This window comes from Cygnus atratus, chromosome 3, assembly GCF_013377495.2.
Source record: "Cygnus atratus isolate AKBS03 ecotype Queensland, Australia chromosome 3, CAtr_DNAZoo_HiC_assembly, whole genome shotgun sequence".
Taxonomy (NCBI): domain Eukaryota; kingdom Metazoa; phylum Chordata; class Aves; order Anseriformes; family Anatidae; genus Cygnus; species Cygnus atratus.
Genome location: NC_066364.1, coordinates 36,605,752 through 36,628,478, shown reverse-complemented (window position 1 = coordinate 36,628,478; position 22,727 = coordinate 36,605,752). Strand labels below are relative to the sequence as shown.

Here is a 22,727-nt window from a genome sequence, read left to right as displayed (position 1 = left end):
CTGTGATATTTAATTAAATTTTACTTTCCAGGTAAGGCTCTGTTACAGCCTTCTGTACATCCTAGCTTTACTTTTAGACCACATTAATTGCTATCTTTTTCCTTGCATGTCTTAGCTCTACCTGGTCATAACTATATGTTCTCTAAAAATCCTTACTTTTTGGCACTTCCAGTGGGCAGCCTTTCAGTTTCCTGTCTTTAGCATTCAGTCATTCAACACCATATGCTCTACTAATTCCTTAAAATAAATAAATAAATCTTATTAGCGACTGTGATGTATCAGGCATCAGTTTTATTTTATTAACTCCTGTTTTTCTCCTCCAGAGGCTGAGCAGACTGTGATAAGTAATAGTGAAAGTAAAATGTCAGTTTGTTTGTTAACACTTTTGTAGGAACTGTCAGAATGGGGCTTTCGTATTAGCTGTTTGTGGCACATCAGATTTAGGATCAGAGTAAAGGAAGAAATTGAAATTGATGTCATCCTCAGTAAAATAAATTATTTCTTCATTTATAGATATGGCTTTTAAATTCTGACACATTGCTGGTGGAGTCTTTAGGAAGTTCCTCTTCCCACAATGTTTTTACGCTGTTTGGAGATATTTTCATGCCTAACTCTGGACCAGTGGGGACCTGGAATGCTGTCAAAGTTCTTTACCAGCCATGCATTAAGAGCAGGAATAAAGAGTAAGTATAGCCTGTTCTGGCCTCAGGTTCTGATCTTTGTTTCGTCTTGCTTTTTAGGTGAGCAATATTTTTTGAAGTTCTTTGGACAATCCATTAATCACACAGGTGTACATACCTTTTGGACTCATACATTTATTTATTTTTTAAACGAAATGCCAGAGAAATAACAGATTTAGCCAAAGAGAATCTGCTGGTTAAATTTTGGTGCAAAAATTTTAACACACAGGCAAAAGAGTTATGTTGTACTTGCAGGCATATTGATAGCTTGGGAGATGACACAAATAGAAGCTGTTTCCCTTACAGGAGAGTGATGTGCTTATTTATTTATTCATTTTCCCTATATTAACTCACGGTGTACTTTAGAGCTTTGTCTATTGACAAAATATTTGCAAACCTGCTCCATTCTTAATATTTCTCATGATTAAACTCTTCAATTCACGTTAACTTTTTTCTTGCTTTCGTATAAGTAAGCCTAAGAACATCAGGTTCACTGTTCATAATGTCATCTTTTTGTGGTAACTGCTCCAGTTAAGTATTTCAAAAGGCAGAAGAAATCTGCAGACGTCCATACAAGTTTGTGTACAAGTTGTTATGAACTATGCTAATGCATCCTTTTACCTAAGATCATGTGCTGAAGCAGGAACCCTCTTGTTTAGTGCTGTAACACATTTTGCACCACAGGTGGTAGCCCAGGGTGCTTTATGGAGGACAGAATAATTTGGGTAGTTTTCAGTGGTGTAACCAGTGCATGTAGGTTTAAAATAAAATTAAAAAAAAAAAAAAAAAGGATTTATCTGGTTGGATTTGGTCTATTTCAGTATTGCAATTGCCTGTAGATTTTAGATCACAGAATGACAGGATGGTTGAGGTTGGCAGGGACGTCTGGAGGTCATCTGGTCAAGCCCCCTGCTCAAGCAGGACCCACAGAGCACGTTGCCTAGAGCAGATGACTAGGTAACTACTTCAAGTTTCCTCTGTGGAAAACAGTTGTTCTTTCCAAGATAGCTTTCTCAGCTTACACTGACTGCCTAGAAAAGTTGAACTTCACTTTTAGTGTAACTGTCTAAGGTTAAGAGTTACTGGAAATGAAGAAAATATGGTTTTTGAGTCTGAACACGGTAAATAAGTGTATCTAAATTAAATAGTGTGATTAAAACTGCTGTTTTATTTCCTGTAATGTTAACTCAAAAGGATATATTTAACTGCCACATTAGATGTGGGTGTGCAGCTGAACGGCACTGGTTCATAAGAATTAGCAGCAATATATTTTCATTTGTACAGTATTGATTTTAGTGTCTGCAGATTTAATTAAACATTTTTTGTATGATATGTTGCTGTTGTGGTACTGATGTGTAGAAGTAAACTGAAGCATAAAACTAAATAAATATTTAAAATACATGGTGGATGAGGATTTTGATGTGACTCAAATATATTAGAGGCTTAGGTGGACCAATTACTTTTTAAAAAAACTTAGACCTGCTCACAGTTGAAAATGAGGGAAGGGTTAGTTTTATTGACTTTTTTTTTCCTGTGAGGTGATCACAGCTCCTAGTTCTGCTGTTACAGAAATAAAGGATTTGGACAAAAGAGCAAAAATATTCAAACCCTCATTTCCTTTTTTTTGTTTGTTTGTTTTAAAACTGATATGATGTACATCTTTAGTCTCCTCTAATTCTCCAGAAGAACTCTTACACGTATATGTTGTGGGGACAGGAGAGCTGGTTGTTCTGGTTTGGTATTGGTTGATGCATGACTTTGTATTTTTTCCTTCTGAGGTGCAGAAACCAAAGTTATTGTTGATTTCCTGTTGTTTTCCCACTATTGTTTTTCTAGTAAAGCACAATGAAAAGGACATAAATGCTTGATTCTGATTCCACTAACTCATTTATCAGTTGACGTGGAGTAGTGCCTGTATGTGCAATGAGGCTGAGGTCTTTCCGTATCGAACAGTAATGTAAACACATCAGAAGAAAAAAATGCCAAGAAACAGTGAGACCTACTTAATGCAATGTGTTTGCGTTTAGTTCTCAAGTACTTATTTCAAGAATTCTGAACAAAATGTCTGATTTCTTGAATAGTGTGAGTTTCAAATGTGTTTTACATACCATATTCCAGCACTTGAGTTGCTTGTTTCCGCATACACACATGCCTTAGAAATACTGCCAAGGTTTTGGAGCCTATAGTCTGCTCTAAGGGACTAACTACAACATCGTTCTGAGCTTTGTGTAGTCTGTGAATGAAAGAATCATCTCCAGAATAGTGACTGAGATATAAAACAGAACAGGACTAGGGACACTTGTGGAGCCTTGGGAATTAATTATTAACAGCTTTGCTCCGGGTACTTTTTTCCAACCAGCTCGGTATGTTAGATTGTGTCACTTAAGGACATTCAGCAGCTCATAAGGCAGTGTGAAGTTAAGACATGGTTAGGTATATCCGGACACGCTATTTATAGTGTGGGTCTTGGCATTTCTCCTTGCAGAGCCCTATTTCGCTGATCTTTGAGGGTTGCCTTTGAAGTGCTGTATTGATGCAGTCTTTGCATCGTACTACTTCAGTTATTAAACAGCTCTAGAAACACGTGTGTCCTACGTGTGATAGCATGAGTCCTGGGTAGGTCTGCCTGCAGTTAGGCTCATGGCCGTTATGGGATCTTTATGAGCAGTCCTGCAGCAAATTAGTTGGAACTATATGCAGAGGAATAGTATGCTGTCATTCCTTGGTGAAGGATGCCCCATGCATTTTCCGCTCTGTTCTTACTGCGATATTTATTGGTGCCTGCCATCTGTCAGCAAGGCTCCTTTTCTCCACCTACAAATCTGCTGTGCAGACAGGAGAGGTCTTCCTTTCAAGTAACAGGTTCTCGGCAAATAGCATGTTATACAAAAAACTTTGCTGGGAGTGATAATGTTAAATACTGCTGAAGTGTGTGTTGTAAAAATGCATGAAGAAAATTGAAAATAAGGTCACATAGCAATTTGACTATAAGTTCATCTCAGAAAATATTTGTGAAGGTACAGTTAGAGGAAATCATACTTCTCCCTTCACAGTAGTGTGCTAAGCAAAGCTTTGTTTGTCAAAAAATATTGATAGCTTTTTATTTCTCATATGCATCTAGAGTCTCTCTCAATGGTTTACAGCTTTTTTGCAGAAGGCTTCTCCTAGGTAAGAATTTGCTGCTTATCATTGGAGATAATGAAAGCTGAAAAGCAACTTCCAGAAATCGTTCATGTGTTTTTTATTAGTTGTAAAGGGATAGATTAAGCTAGAAAAAAATGAGTTTGTGGCTCAAAACATGATTTTTTTGGAGTTCCAGTGCTTTTATTAGAGTTCTATGATTACATCAGAGTCTGTGTACAGTGGGAGGTTTATGAAGCTCAGTTACTGATGGATTGCAGAATGTCAAGTTGTCCCAAGAACAGCTTTCACTCTGTATATGATTCTACAGTAATTCACCTCTCATAAAAGTTTCAAGCTGTCCTAAAATTGTCTGAAATTTCTTTAATGCTATAGTATATCACTGATTCTTGTGTATCTGCAATAGAATGCCTTTTCCTAGTATTTCAGTATCTCTTGCTTGTAGAAAGTATACAGGGAGCACACAGACCGAGAGTTGACTGACTGAGGAGTGACCAACCTTCCACTGTTCTGTGGTTTCCTTACAGTGAGTTTTGTAGTTTAAGAAGCTTGTTGTGCTATCTCTGGAATGATTAAATGAGTGGGTGTGACTGTAAATGGACTGTAAGGATCTGTTTTATTTCAGATAATCTTTATTTATTTTTCTCCTGTCCCTTCATGGATTCTTTTGTGGTATCAAGAGAATTAACACCACAGATAGGCTGGTTTGCCCTAAAAAAGCTGACTGGAGCAGACAGGCAAAGCTTTTTGAAAGGCACAGTCTGATGCCAGTCAAAGGATTTGGGGCAGGCAGGAAAGAAAAATACTCTTCCAGGTTGAGAGAGACATGGGGAAGCCCACTGAACATCAAATGCTTTTTTTTTTTTTTTTTTAAAGTCTAGAGATTGCTCTTGAGAAGAACCGTTCTTCAGTACTGGCAACATCCTTTCCAATCTCTAGAAAAAGAGGTATGCAACTTTTTAAATGTAGCTTTTGGGAGAAACATCCAGACTCCTGTTTGTTGAAACTAGACCTGCCACATACAACATCCTTTTATGGTTGTTACTGAAGAACATCATTCGTGATCCTAAACATGGCTATATCTTTCCAACTCTCTGGAGCTGTCATATTTTTGGTATCTAATCTTTCCAATTATAAATAGTCCTAGAAGTACTAACTGAATTAGAGAAAAAATGTTGGAATGAAACCTTTGTCTACCAAAGGACGTCTCTGGGATTTTTGCTCAATTTTTGCTCATGTTATCACTGCAGTTGGGCTCGTTGCTTAAGGTGCCTTTTTGCTCAGCTTTTGAAATTTAGCACTGAAGTCAAAGGAGGTAGGGCTCTGACTTAAAAGATACATAAATAAATAAATCCAATCCTAATTCAGCTATTTTTTTTATTTTTTGCCCTGTATAGCATTAAAAATGCTTACGTGTCTACTCGTCTTGAAAGGTACTGCTGTTGTACTGTGCATTAGAAGTGTTAAATACTATATACACAGTAACTGGTAATGTACAACTAAGAAACTGAACGCAGCTACAACTGCTGATTTACTTCTTGGGTTCTGATTTTTTAGAGAAAAAGATAAATATGCTGTCAAGATTTCCTATCACATTTAATATGCTTTTGAAATCAGGATTTGTCATTCTGTAATATGATAAAGCAAAAATACAATTCAGTCTTATGCATCATCTTCCTTATTATTCATATTTATTAGTGAAACACTGATTAGGAAAGCACAACTTCGGTGGTTCTCATGTCTCTGTCGTTTGTATTACAGTTGCTCAGATCTTCTGGTAATATCAGAATTTGTGTGAGAGAAATGATGAATTGGATTGGAAAAAAATGTGAATTAAAAGCAGCAAGATTGTCTAAAACTAATTTAAAATTTATAGTCTGAAACAGTCAGGTAGTTCATTCAGCTTTTATAGGAACATAAGAATATAAGAAATTCCGTGCTGGGCCAAATCAGCACCCATCTAGCCCAATATCCTCTCACTGAGATCAAGAGGTGTTATTTACAGGAGCACGTGAACTGTCTTTCACTACTCAGTTTTTGTAGTTGTTTCATTAAGGATGTTAAGAGGATACAGTCCTGCCTATTTCCTCTAGTATCTGCTCAAGCATCTTTTGACCATCTTCTGTGTAAACACTTCTTGACCTTACTGGTGCTGTCTGCACAGCCTTTTAAAACAGCATGTTCCTGAAGTTCAATACAGGTGCAAAATACTCTTTCAATCTGTTTTAAACTGATCTGCTGCTGTTTTAAGTAAGTTGCCTCTAGATCTAGTACTGGGGGATTTGGTGAACAAAATTTTGCATTCATACTGGTAAAATAGACATGGAGAACCTAAACTTTATCCTGGTACTACATCATGCAGTGTTCTTGATAATTATATTTAGGTTTACTGTCCAGTTTGCTCGAGGGACAGCAATGTCATATCTATGCAAGTTCTACTATAAGGCAGGTATCTCTCTATTATATTAATTTTGCTTTAACACTGCTTTTTTGGAAGCCAGATAGCCGAAATGTTATAGTGATGATACATTGAGGATATTGTTGTAGGTTGAACTATAGCAGCTTTTCACTTAGGTGCTTAGAATTTGCTTCTGATAGACTTATAAAGACTGTTGAGTTTACTTGGAAACTGTAAATATTCAACTCCTATGATGCCTTCTAAATGACAGGATCTATTCGAGCAGGAAGGAATCCTATAATTAGCAAAGAGTGGGAAAAAAAAAGGCAACTTAGTCTTTTGGGCAGATTGCTGACAAGAACTGCTTAAACCTCAAAACTTGGTTTTCTGAACTCTAGAGCCTTGAGCTGTTTTAAATTAATTAGCATTTGTTGTCTCTATTGTATTTCTCCATGACAGGCTGTGTAAACTAACAATACTTAGATTAATGAAATGATTTAGGCTGCTAATTTTACTTGCAATACTTTATATATCAGTAAGGCACAAGCAAATTGGGAGCATATGACTCGAGACCACGGAAGGCTAATTTGTGAAGTTGTTGAGGATATTTCCGTTTGTTTGCTGAATGTCTGTGTGCTAACAATAGGATATTGCTGCTGGATGCTTATTTTGAATGCTGTAGCATCAAGGATAAACAGAGCAAGCAATTCTCTTGCTGGGTCCTCTGAATACTGGCCTTAAGCTATAAATGAAATAATTTGTATGACTAATAGGCATAATAATTGATGCCTTTGTGGATATGAATGTGCGAGGCAGGAGGGGAGGAGATCTGGCTGGAAAGGTGGAAGGTATTGTTCCAGGGAATAAAATTGCTGCAGAATTTTAGATTTTCAGACAAATACGTTGCTGAATTTCGGTCAAATAATTGCCGAAGGCAGGAGTGTTAGATCTACCCAGAAGTCAGCAGTTGGATAGACTGTGCCCATTTCCCCTCTGTGTGTGGTTAAAAGAGTATTACGTTTGGTCTACATTCTTCCCAGCATGTATGCACTATCAGAATACTTGTTAAGCCTTCCAATTTTTCTTTACCTCACGGTGATCCGAATAGATTTTATGGAGTCATCTGTACTCCTGGAGACAGCAGTACAGTAATCACCGGAGTGCTCCTGTGGATCCTGATTTTGCTGGTTTTCCTGGGGAAAGCAAAATTGTGCAGTGTCTCGTTGAAGACGGCTCTTCTGGGAATGACTCTGGGCATTTATTTGACCTGGATGCCCCGATCTCCAATGCTCCAGCTTGGACTTTTAAGCTCATACTGGTCGGTTCAGTTGATAGTGATCGAGGCTGCAGTAGCAGAGTTAGTTAGAAGTCGTTTTTAACCTAAGCACTTTTTTTGTTCCTGGTAGAATTAGATTTTTCTGACCTCCCCACAATTGCTTTATGTCAATATGGAAATGTTGATGAGGTGTGTCAGGCATTGTAGTTGCACTTTCTTATGCACTTTTTTTCCTTTTTTGCTAGCTTCCCAACTGTCCCGTGTTCCTTACAAAGCAATAAGGCTCAGCAATATATTGTATTTCCTCTTCTTTGTCCAAAGTTGATAGTTTATGATGAAAACTATTGCATACAAAACTGCTGAAATGCTTTTATGTATTTTTTACACTATTTTTTTCCCAGATGTTGAACTTCCTCCAGAAGTTGGGGAATATTTTTAAATGGAAAAAAAATAAAAAGAATCCACGATCATTTTGACCAGCTGGAATTAGTGCTGGTAATGTAAAGAATCATCTTCTGAAAACGAGACTGAAACATTGCTCTAAGAAGAGTCCTCAGATGTTTAATGATTCAGTGCACTTTGCATTTAATACCATTAACAAATGAGCTTTACTGGTTGTAGCCATACCTAAAAATCTGTCTTTTGAGACTTCCTGTCTCCAACTATTTGCATATTATTTCTGCAAACTGATGTTCAGCTGTTGTATTTCAAACAGCAGGGGCTGCATGTCATTAATATTATTAGGGCCTCTAAGTTTTGAAGCATTTTGTGATGATTAAGAAAAGCAAATTCTTGTTTGAGTTGAGAGGTGGTTTTATTGGAGATGCTATTTTGTTCTTTCTGAAATTGCTGAAACTCTCACTGGCTTCTGTAAAAGGAAATCAGTTACTGAGAAGCTGTTTTTGCCCCCCAACATAGAAATTTTGCAGACACTTTTATCACCTCTGCAGCTTTTCTTTATGTGTAGGGCCATTCTATGTAACACAGTTATCCTGGTGGCTTTCTTGTATCACCAATTATTTATGATGTAAGTCTTTACTCAGCAAATTGCTGAAAATAATGTAGCAATGGGTACCAGATAACTGTAAATGTTCACTGATTGCCTTCAGAAGAAATTGAAGAGATCATACTGTTATGGTTGATTATGAAGATGTTAAACTGGAGATTGGAAGGTTTCTAATATCAGAGCAGTGAGGTTCCTGCAAAACCTTTCAGTAGGAATAACATTGCCAAGAAACATAAATGCTTTTAAGATGCAGCATGATAAGAAGATGGGGAGAGGCTCTTTGATGGGGAAAAGCTCTTCACCAGGGTGTGTGGTGATAGGACAAGGGATATTGGTTTTAAACTAAAAGAGGTGAGATTTAGATTAGATCTTAGGAAGAAATTCTTCACTCGGGGTGGTGAGGGACTGGCACAGGCTGCCCAGAGAAGCTGTGGATGCCCCATCTCTGGAAGTGTTCAAGGCCAGGCTGGATGGGGCTTTGGGCAACCTGGTCTGGTGGGAGGTGTCCCTGCCCGTGCAAGGAGGCTGGAACTGAATGGTCTTAAAGGTCCCTTCCAACCTGAACCATAATTCTATGACAAAATTGCAGAGGAATGCTTTGACACAGTTTCTTTTCTTGCAGGGAAATAAATGAGCTTTCTGGCAGGGTGATGCCTTCTAGTTCAGTGCACCGGCTGTGTCACAGACCTACCAAAAGACTTCCCAGTTCACCTTTGCTGTATATTGTTTGCTCTCTCTTTGGAGTGAGAAGTTAGCATATGCGTTGAGAGCCACACTGGTACCACGGTCTTGATTCAGCTCTTGGTCAACAAGATCATAATTATCAAGTGTAGTGTTTTTTCTTTACCTCTGATGTGTTCTGTGTCTGAAGTCCATTCTAATTAACTTTATTTGCAAAGGATTTGTAGTAGTTTATCTGCAGCTGCCTTACTTTCTGCTGTTGCATCTCCTCTTTGAATGAACTAATCTACTCAAAGGCTTCCATTTTCACTGTACTGGTGGCTGTGAATCAGTCTTTGCATGCCTTCTTTACTTCCTTTCATCAAATCTGCATTTTCTCTGTCTGTAACATCAACTCCTATTTCAGCACTGACTTAATCATGGAATCACAGAATGGTTTGGGTTGGAAGGGACATTAAAGCCCATCCAGTTCAACCATCCTGCCATGGGACACCTCCCACCAGACCAGGTTGCCCAAAGCCCCATCCAACCTGGTCTTGAACACCTCCAGGGCCTCACCACCCTCACAGTGAAGAATTTCTTCTAAAATGTTGACTTGATTAATTAAAATTCAACCTTAAATTAAATTTTGACTTAACCTAGATTTAATCTTCCATTTAAATCCCCTCTCTTTCTTTTTCACTTCCAGTGCTACTCATGGTCATGTCCAGAACCCAGCTACCGTGCTGTATGCCTTCCTTTTCTGTTCCTCATGCTTCTAAGCTGAGACTAGATTTATTTGATCTTGATCCATAAAATTTTAAGAAAGCTCACAAAAAATAGAGCCAAAATCACCTGTTTTCACGTATCTCACTGTGTCAAGGTATGTGTGTGTGCCCACTGTAGTTCCCACAGTGGTATCTCAGAAGGGCAGCAGATGGCTTGTGTGATTCCTCCAGCTCTGCTCTGTGCCTGTGGCAGGACTCTGTGGACAACCACGTAAGTGCTGCAGAGGGCTCCATGAACTTAAGTATGGATTATACAGACACTGATAAATCTCTGCCATAATGCAAGGTGAAAGCTTCTGACTAGTTGAAAGGGAAAACCTGGGAATTAGCTCAGAGGGGAGGAAGTTTAAAAATTAGGGACAGTCTTGTGAAGCATTGGAGGTTATTTATGGAGGAGTACTTCCACTCCCAGAGGAAAGTTGGCTGTTGTGCGAAGACATGTTGGCTGAGGACAGGGAAAAGGGGCTAGGGGAAAGTTGTGCTCTCTAGATTTGCAGTTAGTTTTAAAGACCATTTTTAGGAAAGGAAGTTGGGTGCTCTACTGCTGGTTTAATTTATTTGTTTAGTATTTAATTGCTATTTAAATTTGACCTGTAGCTACACCTGATATTTTAATGCCAGTGTTGTGCCCTACCGTGCATAGAGCAGACATCTGTACAAATTCTGCTACGCTCACATCAGTGAATAAGGAAAATGATAAAAGTAAACCGTTCCAGGGAAATTACACTTTGAGTCGTAAAGGGGAAGTATGGCATATGTGAAATATTAACTTTAGTAATTAAGCTTTTGTTTGGCAATGGTGTGGATTGAATGAGTGGAAACAATACTTTGTGATGTTCGTGAATTCTCAGGATCAACTGATTCTGTGATTTGTGATGTTCCTTACTTGGCTGCACATTATTGTAATTATGTTGTGAAATACTGAATTTGCTTCCCTTATGAAGTCAGTACAGCGCAGAAAAAAAAATTGAATAACTTTAAAGCAGCATGCTGAGAGCTTTTTGTGAACAGTGATTACAACTTTTATTTGTACAGCAAGATAACTTCTCCCTTTGGATTCAGGCATAATGTTCTGGAGTGTCTGGTATTTGTATATACTTCAATATGGAATATAAGCAGTACTGTGAAAATGATTTAGTTTTACCCGGAGGTTTAAAAATCAGAGCCCAGAAAACATTTTTATCTTTATATTGTTCTGAAAATCCATTTCAGCTTCAGAAATGGCCTCCTGCTTGGTATAATAGGTCTTAAAAAGGGTATTAAGGTTTATGGAGCATATGCAAATCTTTGTGTGGCACAGTTAGTATGAATAACCTGCATGAGAACATTAAGCAAAGAGCTTTAATGCCGTGCCTGTGCAACCCAGAGTTTTAGGTACAGGGCAAGAACAGTGCTATGCTATCACTGATTATACAAAGCTTTGTTCATTCAGTTTGATTTTATTTCTCTCTTTTTTTTTTTTTTTTAATAACTTCTTTGCCACTTGCCTGGTTGATAATTCTCAGTAAGTGTTACTCTTTGTTGCTAGTCTCGAGCCCTGATCACATGCCCGAAATCAGTGCCATCGGGGTAGGACACTGAAGACTCCCTCTGTGTGCTACTAGGGGCTGGTGTTTGTGCACGGGGTTTGCTGCCTGCCCAGGATTCACACCACATTGCTGCTCCTCTCCTTCACTGACTTGATGAGGAACTTTGACTGTCCCACTTAAACCAATCCTGCTTTTCAGTCACAGTGTTGGGTTGGCTGCTGAGGTTACTGTACCAGCTGTTCGCCCGGCCTTTGCAGCACGGATGTCTGAGCCACCTGACAGCCAAGTCCTCAACTGCTGCAGTTTAGAGCATATGGTTGAAAGTAAATTGTTGCCAATTTTGGGTTGCTTAAAGACGCTGCACTGTGAACCATGTCAATTTAGGAAATGAGTGATGAGTGGTTCAGACATCCAGGCAGGGTGACCAGCTGGGGACCATCTCCATCAGCTCTCCTATCCCTGCTCATCAGTGAGGTCACTGGTTACCCAAAACTGAGTGACACAAATACCTCCTGGTGCACACAATTCACAGAACCAACAAGTCACCAGCTTTACAGCATTTAAACTTCGGTTCTGCATGGTTTTGGAAAAACAGTAAGTTTTTAAACCATTAATCATTACTTAATAAACCCGTGCTGATTTATCATAATTACATCTATAAATCAATTTCTAATGGCTGTACACATGCATTTCAACAGTCCCTTCCCTAAGGCCACTTCAGTCAGCATGAGCTCAGGCTGATACATAGACTTTTTTTTTCCCCAAACTCATAAGGAAGTGTAAAAATTTTATGATGTTGCCTTAACAAGGCCCACTGGGATTTGGGATTATTTATCTAAGCCCTAATTGAAGACAAAAACTTTTCTATGGTTAGCCATGCAAAGCACAGGTTCTTTTCAGACAGTCCAGTGCACTTTAAAAATGATGAGAATTTGATAAAGGTAGAGCTGAAATCATGGACAGAAGTATGAACTTACTTTCCTCTGTGTCCTTTTTCCCCAAAGCTGAAGTTACTATTAACCATCAGTATAAACTGAAAAATGTAGTGACAGCACTTCTTGAATTTTAAGGCCACTTCACTATACTAGGACCAGCAGTGGAAAACTTTTGTCATTGTTAGAAGGAATCTATTTGCGATGCTGAAGAAACCAGAAGGTGAAAAAGATCTGCCTTATGCCATAACAAGAGGATTAATTCTCTGTACAATTAATGTGATTTCTTAACCTTACTCTTCAGCTCTCAAGTCTCTACTCTGTGTCTGTGAGTTAATTTTTATTCATGTATACCTCTGTTGGGACCTCAGTTTCGCGTCCCTATTGCCTTCTCCTAGGAAGCTATAGAAGAAGAATTAAATGAAATATATTTCATGAGATACTTTATGTTCAACTCCCTCTTGTTTTCTTGCAGTAATTAGAAAATGATAGAATTTCTAAGGGCTTGGAAATGACAAATCTGATGTAAAATTAGACTTGAATTAAATTACAAAAAAAAATGAACCTAGTATTTTTTTTATGAAAAAGATTTTGCAAGAGGCCATAGTGTGGTTGGTAAAAAGTTATGTTACACACTTCTGAATCAGCAGAGTTGCTTTATTTTTTCATTTCTTTTGTGAAATCTGAGAAATCTGTGTGTTGAGAAATTTTGCACTCCAAACATAAACATTATGTCAAGAAATTAGTCATTCCTCCTTTGTTCAGAGCTATACACTGACAAATGCCTACATTTCATTCAGTCTTCCCTTGGGTAAATTTCTGCAGTTTTTGTTCTCGGTGTTTGCTCTTTCGCATTAAGCTTTAATTCTGACTTCCTATTACCAAATCTGTAACACTGCTTCTCTGAGTTGAGAGTTAATATGTGAATTCTGTTCATACAGAGGCACTACTGAAGCATCAGACACAACATTGTAATGTCATGAAACTGAATTCACCACTTCTGCAGGCATGTCCAGATCCTTTTCATGAATATTTCAAGGTGAACTGTCTGGAATTACTTTGTATCTACTGTGGGGTAAACAAGTTCATGTCAGCAGTTGCTGTGCAGTAGCTGTTAACAGCAGCCTTGGTTTTTCTATAGCCCTGCTGTGCACTTCTACCCTTCAGGATATCAGAAACTTGAGGAGGCTTACTTCTGTTTGCCCAGCTTAGGGCAATGGCCCTTAGTTTATACATGCCTAAAATAAATGTTGGAAGGTTTTTTTTTTGTTTTTTTTTTTTTAAAAAAAAAAGGTCTGGAAGCTCAGGAACAGAGTATTCTGTTTGATGCACGCTGGCTTTTCAGGTCAGTGGTGCTGCTGCTTGCATTAAGGAGCAGAGTGGCGCAGCGGAAGCGTGCTGGGCCCATAACCCAGAGGTCGATGGATCGAAACCATCCTCTGCTAGCAGCATTTTCTTCCCCTCCGCTCAGCCCTGCTGAGGCCACACCTGGAGTCCTGTGTCCAGTGCTGGGCTCCCCAGTACAAGAGGGACACGGAGCTACTGGAGTGAGTCCAGAGGAGGGCTACGAAGATGATGAGAGGCCTGGAGCAGCTGTCGTATGAGGACAGGCTGAGAGAGCTGGGCCTGTTTAGCCTGGGAAAGAGAAGACTGAGAGAAGACCTCACCAATGTGTATAAGCATCTGAAGGGAGGGTGTCGAGAGGATGGAGCCGGTCTCTTTTCAGTTGTGCCCAGCAACAGGACGAGAGGCAGCGGGCACAAACTGAAGCACAGCAGGTTCTGGCTGAATATGAGTGGCACTTCTGTACTGTGAGGGTGACAGAGCGCTGGGACAGGCTGCCCAGAGAGGTTGTGGAGTCTCCTTCTCCGGAGATTTTCAAACCCTGCCTGGATGCCGTCCTGTGCAACGTGCTGGACTAGTGCTGGAGGGTTGGACTAGTCTGGCTTTGAGCAGTAGATCAATAGCACGTTGCTCTGTCATCTGCAGCCATCCCCAGCACAGTAGACTACAATTACGCAATACATTAGGTAAATACCAAGCCATCTGTCCTAATTTAGAGTAAAGTGTATCCCAGGAAGGTATCAAGAAGTGCTAAAAATAAATAAAAGTATTTCAAGGGATAGGCAAAGTTAGTCCTTCATGCTGTGCTGTAGGCATATCTTTGACTTCAACCAAAAAAAAATCTGCAGTCTACAGTCATGATAGAACTATTGCTAATTTGAGATGGTGATGACCATCAGCAGTGTCATCCTCCAGTATGATGCATTGTTCATCAGCAGTGATATGGCTAAAGCAGTCTGTATTTTTATTGTTTCCAGAAAAATTATTTGAATTCTCTCCACCTGGGATGCAGTAAGACATTCTAGAACTGCAGCTTAAAGCCTTAACAGCCATTAAACTGAAGCAGCACTTTCTAAAGCATTGGCCATGCAGTTTTTATGAGAGTAATTTATTTTTCCTTTTGGTGGGACTACATTGCTTTGCTGCAGTTACATTGTACTTTGGAGCTATGCCAACAATTCTTCATGGTATGGATCTTCAAGAGCAGTCACAACAGACTTTAGCCAACACCCAGCAAGAGCTAAGCTCCTGTGCTTTCTTGGTTTTGTACAAGAACTCCTTAATTAAGCAAAGCTGCTTTTCTGAAGAGCAGTGAGTTCTGCTTTTGCACCCAGCTAAGCAAAAATGACATAAAGAATTTTAAAAAGCAGTTTAAGGGAAATATATTGTGAATACATTGAATTGCCTTCCATGTTTTCTTACTATTGATATTGTATTTATAGGATATAAAGCTATTAGAGAGTGTCCAAAGGAGGGCTATGGTGATGGTGAAGGGTCTGGAGGGCAAGACATATGAGGAGCAGCTGAGGTCCCTTGGTTTGTTCAGCCCAGAGCAGAGCAGGCCGAGGGGAGGCCTCATGGTGGCCTGCAGCTCCCTCACGAGGGGAGCGGAGGGGCAGGCGCTGAGCTCTGCTCTCTGGGGACAGCGACAGGACCCGAGGGAATGGCATGGAGCTGGGACAGGGGAGGGTCAGGCTGGGTGTTAGGGAAAGGTTCTGCACCCAGAGGGTGGTCGGGCACTGGGACAGGCTCCCCAGGGCAGTGGTCACAGCACCGAGCCTGCTTTAGTTTTAAGAAGCATTTGGACAACACTTTCAGACATATGGTCTGATTTTTGGGTGGTCCTGTGTGGGGTGAAGTGTTGGACTTTTGATGGTCCTTTGGGTCCCTTCCAGCTTGAAATTATTCTAGTCTATGTACATTTGAGCATCACAAGCCCAGCAGGAGCTTTGTTTTCTCTGTGAGCTTATATTCCTTACAGTCAGATGCTCTGATGAAATTATAACTGATGACATTTTATTTTTGCAGCTTGCTGCTTTTACAGCTTAAACTTCTGCCACAAAGTCTTGATCTTGCAGATAAATGAAGAAAGAATTTCCCTCCCCATATGCAGCTACTGTTATGGGGTGGCTCTATGGTTCTAGATGCTGCTGCTATGCCTTTTATAGACTGTGGTTTTGCTGGTAGGACATGTCATGGGAAGTACCTGGCTGGCTTGGGATTTTATCTCCAAGGTCAGTTCCCACAAATTAAATTTTCTTTTCATTCTATGATCAGCCTATTTTTGCTTACCTGGTACTGAAACTAAATAAAGATGATAATGTCATAGATGTACTCACTGACCATCTGTGCATGGTATGAGTGCTGTCATGAATTTTAGATTTAGTATATTTGCAAATGTTCATGGTCCCACTCATGTAGGTGAACACAAGTCTGCCTTATGCATTGGTGCTTGATTTAGCTTTTCAGAAATTTGTTTTAGATACTGTGAATCTTCAGTGTAAAGGTTGCAGGATAGGTGAACACCTGTTAATCCTTCCCTGTGATGCTTAAGCTTTATTTCAGCATTTCTTGCAGCTGAAGTTCTGTTTTGTCTTCTGCAGATACTGTACAATTAGTGCTGTTTTGCAGTGGAATGAAAGTATTTTATGGCTGATAGGTTTTACAACTGAAAAGTAATGCTTTGGAAATCACATAGCAGCCAGCTGGAGGAGGCAAGGCAATGTTAAAAAGCAGTTTGTGCACACCCAAAAACCTTTAATCTGGAGAAGTATGTTGAGCATTACTTGGAAATTACATGCTCCAAGGCAAAGTTACTCCTGGACAGGATTAAAATCTCAAGATTTATTGCCATGAAAAGAGTTGCATTGTGTGGAGATAGATTATTCCTTCAAAGCATAGAAACCTACTTGTAAACAACCATATCTGTGTTGGCACAGTGTGCTAATGCTGTTTTTCTGTTTTCATCCTTTTCCACTTTGAGGGAAAAAAAATCTGTGGGCTAAACACAGGACTTATTTGTACTAATAACATTTTTGAATAACTGCACCAAAACCATTGTAGTTACATTTAAGTAAAGAGCCTACAGCTGAGTCTAATAAAAATGTTGGTTGATGTAAACAAAAAGAAAGAGAATTTGACCTGTACAGTGCAAATTGAGGTAGGCAGCTTTTTCTTTTCTCTCCCACTTTCCGTAATTAATTTAAAATAATCAAAGCATGTTGAGAAGTAGTAAAATAATTTAAAATACATAAATAAGTTGAATGTGGTTAAGATTCATATTCGGTTGTCTAATACAAACAAAACCATTTAATCCCTGTCTTTCAATGTACTTTTTAGCCTGGGGTCCTTAATCTATGCTACATATTAGAGTTATAAATGGGAAAACTGCAAGTGTAATATGTTTTAAATCACAGAAGCATTCATTTGATCAAATAGCATAATTATACTTAAAAGGCCCTTTGAAATATTACAAGAACATTTGATACTTCTTATGTCAGACATTTTGAAAGATATTATGGCAGCGGGCAGATGGTACTCTGGCGAGGTTAAATTTGAATTTGCATTACAAGCCTTCCTTATTAGTATTAAATAACTTGTCTCTGTCAAATGGCAACACATGGAAAGTTGGAAGAGGACTTAATGTTTTGTAGGATAAGAAGATTAAAACCTGTTTTTGTAGTGGATATCTAGCTAACTTCTTTTGAAGCACACGCCAGAAGTACATAGTTGCTCAATTTAAAGTATGCATTGCACAGAAAAAAGAAGAATTGTAATAATGGTTGTATGTGTATACATGTGTAATATATACTTTATATTACTTAATATTCATTTATGTACAATTACGTAATTATATAATAATATACGACTAATTTATGTGTAGTTACATAACATGTGATGTAAATATCAGTAATTTTATGGTAAGACTACTCTACAGGAGATTATTGAAGACTATTTAGAAATACAGTTTCAAAGTTAAATAAACCTTCATCCTGTCTGTATAGTGATGCATTGGAAAAAAGGTTCACAACTTAGAGAAGGAGCTAGAATACTTCTGTTGTAGGCCTCTGTAGTCGACTGTAATAAACATAAAAAAGCAGCCCCTCATGTTGTGGGTGCCTGGATTACTGCTGTACGTTCTCTTACTCCCTTTGATAAGTTCTACTACTCTTGCTCATCTCCTTGTAAGGACACCAGTGGGTTAAATTTTCATTCTTGCCTTCCCTGTCTTTTCAGAGAGATTTAATACCTTTTAATTTGGAATACCATGCAACTAGTTATCCTAGGGAAAGGTCTCTCAAAAAATCACTTGAACGCTCCCAGCTATTGAACACGAATAATAAACCAAGTTAGAACAAGACTGCAGATGTTTGTTTTAGGAGGAAAACAGTGTCTTGATTCTGTAAAGAATTTTTTTTCCAAAGGACTTTGGTGTAGGCTGCTGTAGGCAGTGTGAAAGCACTGCACTTCTTACTGTTCCATATTATTTAAATTTTGGCAAGAGTTTAGAAGCTAATGAGCATGCATTGATTTTTATGTCATTTTTAGATCATTGCAGGGATAATTATAAGTATAAATAACTTAGCCTCCTGGTATATTAAGTATATAGACACATCATCAACTGTAATTTAGAATTGTTTTTAGATTAAATCATTTTTACAAATAGTTATTTAGTTTTGCAAGTTTGTCCTTTGGTTCAATAAAGTCATCTGTCATTTATACCAGTGCTGCAGCTTGTGGAAAGGGCAACTTTAACAAAATTCAGTGAACCCTGAGAGTTAGTGCTGAGCCTTTGTCAGCTTTTATATTAGATTCTTCAGCATGGCTTTGATTCAGCAAAACACTGAAGCCATGGCTAACTTATAATAATCTCCTTCAAGTGTTTCACAGCATTTGGAGCCCTTAAATGCAAAGCACATTTACTTAGATTGTAAATAAACAAGTGAAATTAACCCGGTGCCTTGGCAATAACATTGAATAGTTCTCTGTATATGGGCTTTTTTATTTTCCAGTTTTGATTTCTGTAGACTACTCCAAGTTAATGTATTAATGGAAGTAGCTTGGTAAATCAAAGATGGTGATGCGGCAGCTCTGGAAAGGAAAAAAAGGGCTCGCCTGTTCCTCTTCAAAAGCAGAATGTTTTGTCTGTTGCTGAGACAGTTGCATTTTAAAGTTAATGTCATGCATGGTAGGGGATGATTACTACTGATAAATGGCTTTGCCATTAATGGAAGAAGCAGAAACTCAATTTCTTTTGAAAAAATGCAGTCTAGTAAGAGTTCTAGTCCAGTTTTTCAAAATCTGATAAGACTCCCAATATTTTTTTCATGATTTCTCTTACTTCACTGATATACTGTGAATGTGTTGTGGTTTTTTTTTGTGAAGACACAGGACATTATGGGTGGGTTCCATGACCTGCTGATTGGGTTTGTTTGCTAGTACTTAGGGTCAAGGAATTATAACAATAAAATGTAATTTTTTTTTTTTTGGTGTCTTAAACCTTGCTTTTAAGGACACTATTTTCCCATCTTACTCTGTCTTACATAAACATGGTAGCAACTCATGGGGATCAATTCCTTAATGACCATTGGAGAAATACCTGATGAATTAAATGTATGTATCTGAAAACATTATGATCAATTACTTCTTTGCTGGAGAAGTAATTGTTTTACCTTTAGTCTTATCTGTAGTCTTATCTGAATACTTGTTTTCAATTTTTGCTCATCTCATGCTTTCAGATTAGTTGAACTTTCAGAATTAGTTGAATTAGGTGATCCTGACCAGTCACCATGGGCTTAAAAAAGGCAGGTTCTGCTTGACTAACCTGATCTCCTTCTATGATAAGGTGAAGTGCTTAGTGGATGAGGGAAAGGCTGTGGATGTTGTCTATCTAGACTTTAGTAAAGCTTTTGACACCATTTCACACAGTATTCTCTGAAGAAACTGGATGTTCATGGCTTGGATGGGTGTACGCTTCTGTGGGTAAAAAATAGGCTGGGTGGCCAGGCCCAAAGAGTTGTGGTGAACTGAGCTAAATTCAGTTGGAGGCTGTTCATACGTTGTGTCTCCCAGGGCTCAGAACTGGGGCCAGTTCTCTTTAACATCTTTATCAGCGATCTGGATGAGGAGATCGAGTGCACCTTCAGTAAGTTCACAGATGACACCAAGTTGGGCATGAGTGTTGATCTGCTCGAGGGTAGGAGGGCTCTGCAGAGGGATCTGGATAGGCAGAACTGATGGGCCAAGGCCAGCTGTATGAGGTTCAACAAGGCCAAATGCTGGGTCCTGCACTTCGGGCACAACAACCCCATGCAACACTACAGACTGGGAGATGAGTCGCTGGAAAGCTGCCTGGCAGAAAGAGACCTGGGGGTGCTGGTTGACAGCTGGCTGGATAGGAGCCACCAGCATGCTGAGGTGACCAAAAAGGCTAACAGTATTCTGGCTTGTATCAGAAATAGTGTGGCCAGCAGGACCAGGGAGGCGATGGTCCCCCTGTACTCTGCTGTGGTGAGGCCACACGTCGAGTAGTGTTCAGTTTTGGGCCCCTCACTACAAGAAGGACATCGAGGCCTTGGAACATGTCCAGAGAAGGGCAACGAAGTTGGTGAAGGGTCTAGAGAACAAGTTGTATGAGGAGCAGCTGAGGGAGCACAGCAACCTCAAGGAGGAAGGTTGTAGTGGAGTGGGAGTCAGCCTCTTCTCCCAAGCAAGAAGTGAAACAAGAAGGACAAGAGGAAATGGCCTCAAGTTGCACCAGGGGAGGTTTAGGTTGGATATTAGGAAAACTTTCTTCACTGAAATGGTTGTGAAGTATTGGAACAGGCTGCCCAGTGTAGTGGTTGAGTCACCATCCCCGGAGGTATTCAAAAGATGTGTAGATGTGGTGCTTAGGGACGTGGTTTAGTGGTAGACTTGGCCGTGCTAGGTTAATGGTTGGACTTGATGATCTCAGAGGCCTTTTCCAACCTGAATGATTCGATGAATTTCAGAAAAGATTTTCTGATATTTTTAAAAGAAAAGCAAATTTCCCTGGATTTCCCATTATTATTACCTAAGCAGCTTTGAAAACAGCACTTCACTTTTTAAAAATGTCTTGCTCATATTGCTGTAGGAATTTTACTTTCCTGGCTGTATTTCTTTGACTGGTTATGGGAGCGTGACAATGATATCATGCTCTACATTTTTCCTTCACACATCCTGTTCCTTAGAGAAAATATTGAAAAAAACGGGGGGGGGGGGGGATAGTCTCAGCTTTTCATCTTTTTTTCTTGCTTTTTTTCAACCTTCTAGTTTGAAAGTTTAGCACATTGCACATAGTTATGTCATATCAGCATCTAGCATAGTAGCCAAATATGTTGCCTCTTGAGTAGAATTTTACTCTGTTCACTTTCTGTACTGCTTTCAGTTCTGAAACTTATGCTTGAAGCATATTAAACAGCTTGATTAGCATTCATCACGTGGTTCTTTCTCAAAAGGAAAGTTATATGAAGGTCTTGTTTTATATGTTTCAATCTTATGTCTGTTTGTTGTGTTTCCATGGCCAAGAGTAATGTATATTTTGCAGTTGAAACAGAAAGGGTGAGTTTTGGGTGTCATTTTCATCTGTAGGGGGCTGCATCTTAAGTTTGGATTAACACCAGGAAGAGCTCTGATTTTTGCCCTTATGGGGCATTATGTCATTGCCACCAACCCTTCTTCTTGCCTCCAAACAAGATTTTCCTTTCCAGTTGCCCTGTACCCACAAAATGGAGTGGGTAAGTAAAGCTGAGGTAAAAGTACTAAGTCTCTCAATTCGGCTTACTCATTAGGGAGTATAGTAGGCTGAGAAGAATGTGTTTACTTGTAGCAGTTGGTTTTGCTAGATGGAAATGTCATATTGAGTTTCTGCTAATATTGTCCCAAATAAACGTCACTTGTTTGTCTGGTATATATGCTGATGAGCTCCATCAGTAGCTTTTCTCTATGAGATAACTAATATGGATTTCTCTCCACTATTCAGACACCAATTTTCAGAAGAACTTGAAACATGCTAAAACCTAATATATTTGAGATTTTTCTTAAGAAAAATTGGTTGAAATATGCTAAGGGGCTTAAAAGTTCTCAGAAAGGGGGTGATAAAGAAATAAATGGGAAAGATGGAGCGACAGGCATGATGCTTAGAATAGTTAGGGTTAGTGAGATCACTGGCAGGAAAAACTGAATGATGATGACTTACAGAGGTGGATTTAACGTCCTGCGGAAAAAAAAATAAATCAGTCTGACATGTTCTTTTCTTAACTCAGAGCAGGTTCCTAGTTTGAACCATTTTATCAAGTATGTTTTACTACATCTGTTTGTTTTAAAGCCTGATTTCTGAAGCTGACTCACATCTCCTTCAAACACTGCAAAGGTCTATAGTGGTGAGGTTTTATCTGTCACAAAGTCAGTCTGAGGTATGCAGTATTGTGTCCTGTGATGATTTAGGGAATCTGTGAAGAGTTTATTAATTTTTATTCGATACTGAGAGTCATAATTTTTATTGTCAAACTGGAAAGCCCAGAATCTCAAGGCTTTTTTTCAATATAGAAAAAACAAATGTTTGCAGAAAGATGAATTGTACAAAACACGAGTCACTGTGCATAAGTTATTTTTCTTTTTAATCTCACCTTCTTCTAGCTAATCTGTTATTTTACCTCCTCTTTATTCCTTTCAGACAGCATAATGAGCTATTTTCTCAGGGACTTGTTCTGGCTCTTGTCTTTGTTCCCAAAAGGTGCAGGCTGGGCCCGGCGTACTTTCTTTCAAGAGCAGCTTAGAAGCAAGAATTCATTGCTGAGTGAAGGTAGTAGAAATCAAGGGAGGAGAGCATGTGCATGCGAAGTCCCTTGTGTATCCAAAGTTACCACGTGCACTTCTGAATCCTGCTGATTTCTTTTTTTTGTCTTTTCTTAGCCCTCCCCAAAACTCCCTCTGGCAATTTGCCCTATCTTA

The 22,727-nt window shown here is 39.1% G+C and overlaps 1 protein-coding gene and 1 non-coding gene across 7 annotated transcripts in view; both read left to right on the top strand.

Annotated features, from left to right (window-relative positions):
* UBE3D (ubiquitin protein ligase E3D) overlaps nucleotides 1–22,727 on the top strand; it is an 82,871-nt gene that overhangs the window by 20,324 nt on the left and 39,820 nt on the right. For all 6 annotated transcript variants that reach the window (XM_035559555.2, XM_050709989.1, XM_050709990.1 and 3 more), the window contains exon 8: nucleotides 514–683. In XM_035559555.2, the coding sequence (XP_035415448.1) occupies nucleotides 514–683 (170 nt within the window). The remainder of the gene's footprint in view (nucleotides 1–513; nucleotides 684–22,727) is intronic.
* Nucleotides 13,784–13,855, top strand: TRNAM-CAU (transfer RNA methionine (anticodon CAU)). The gene has a single exon. It is a non-coding gene; the product is annotated as a tRNA-Met (tRNA).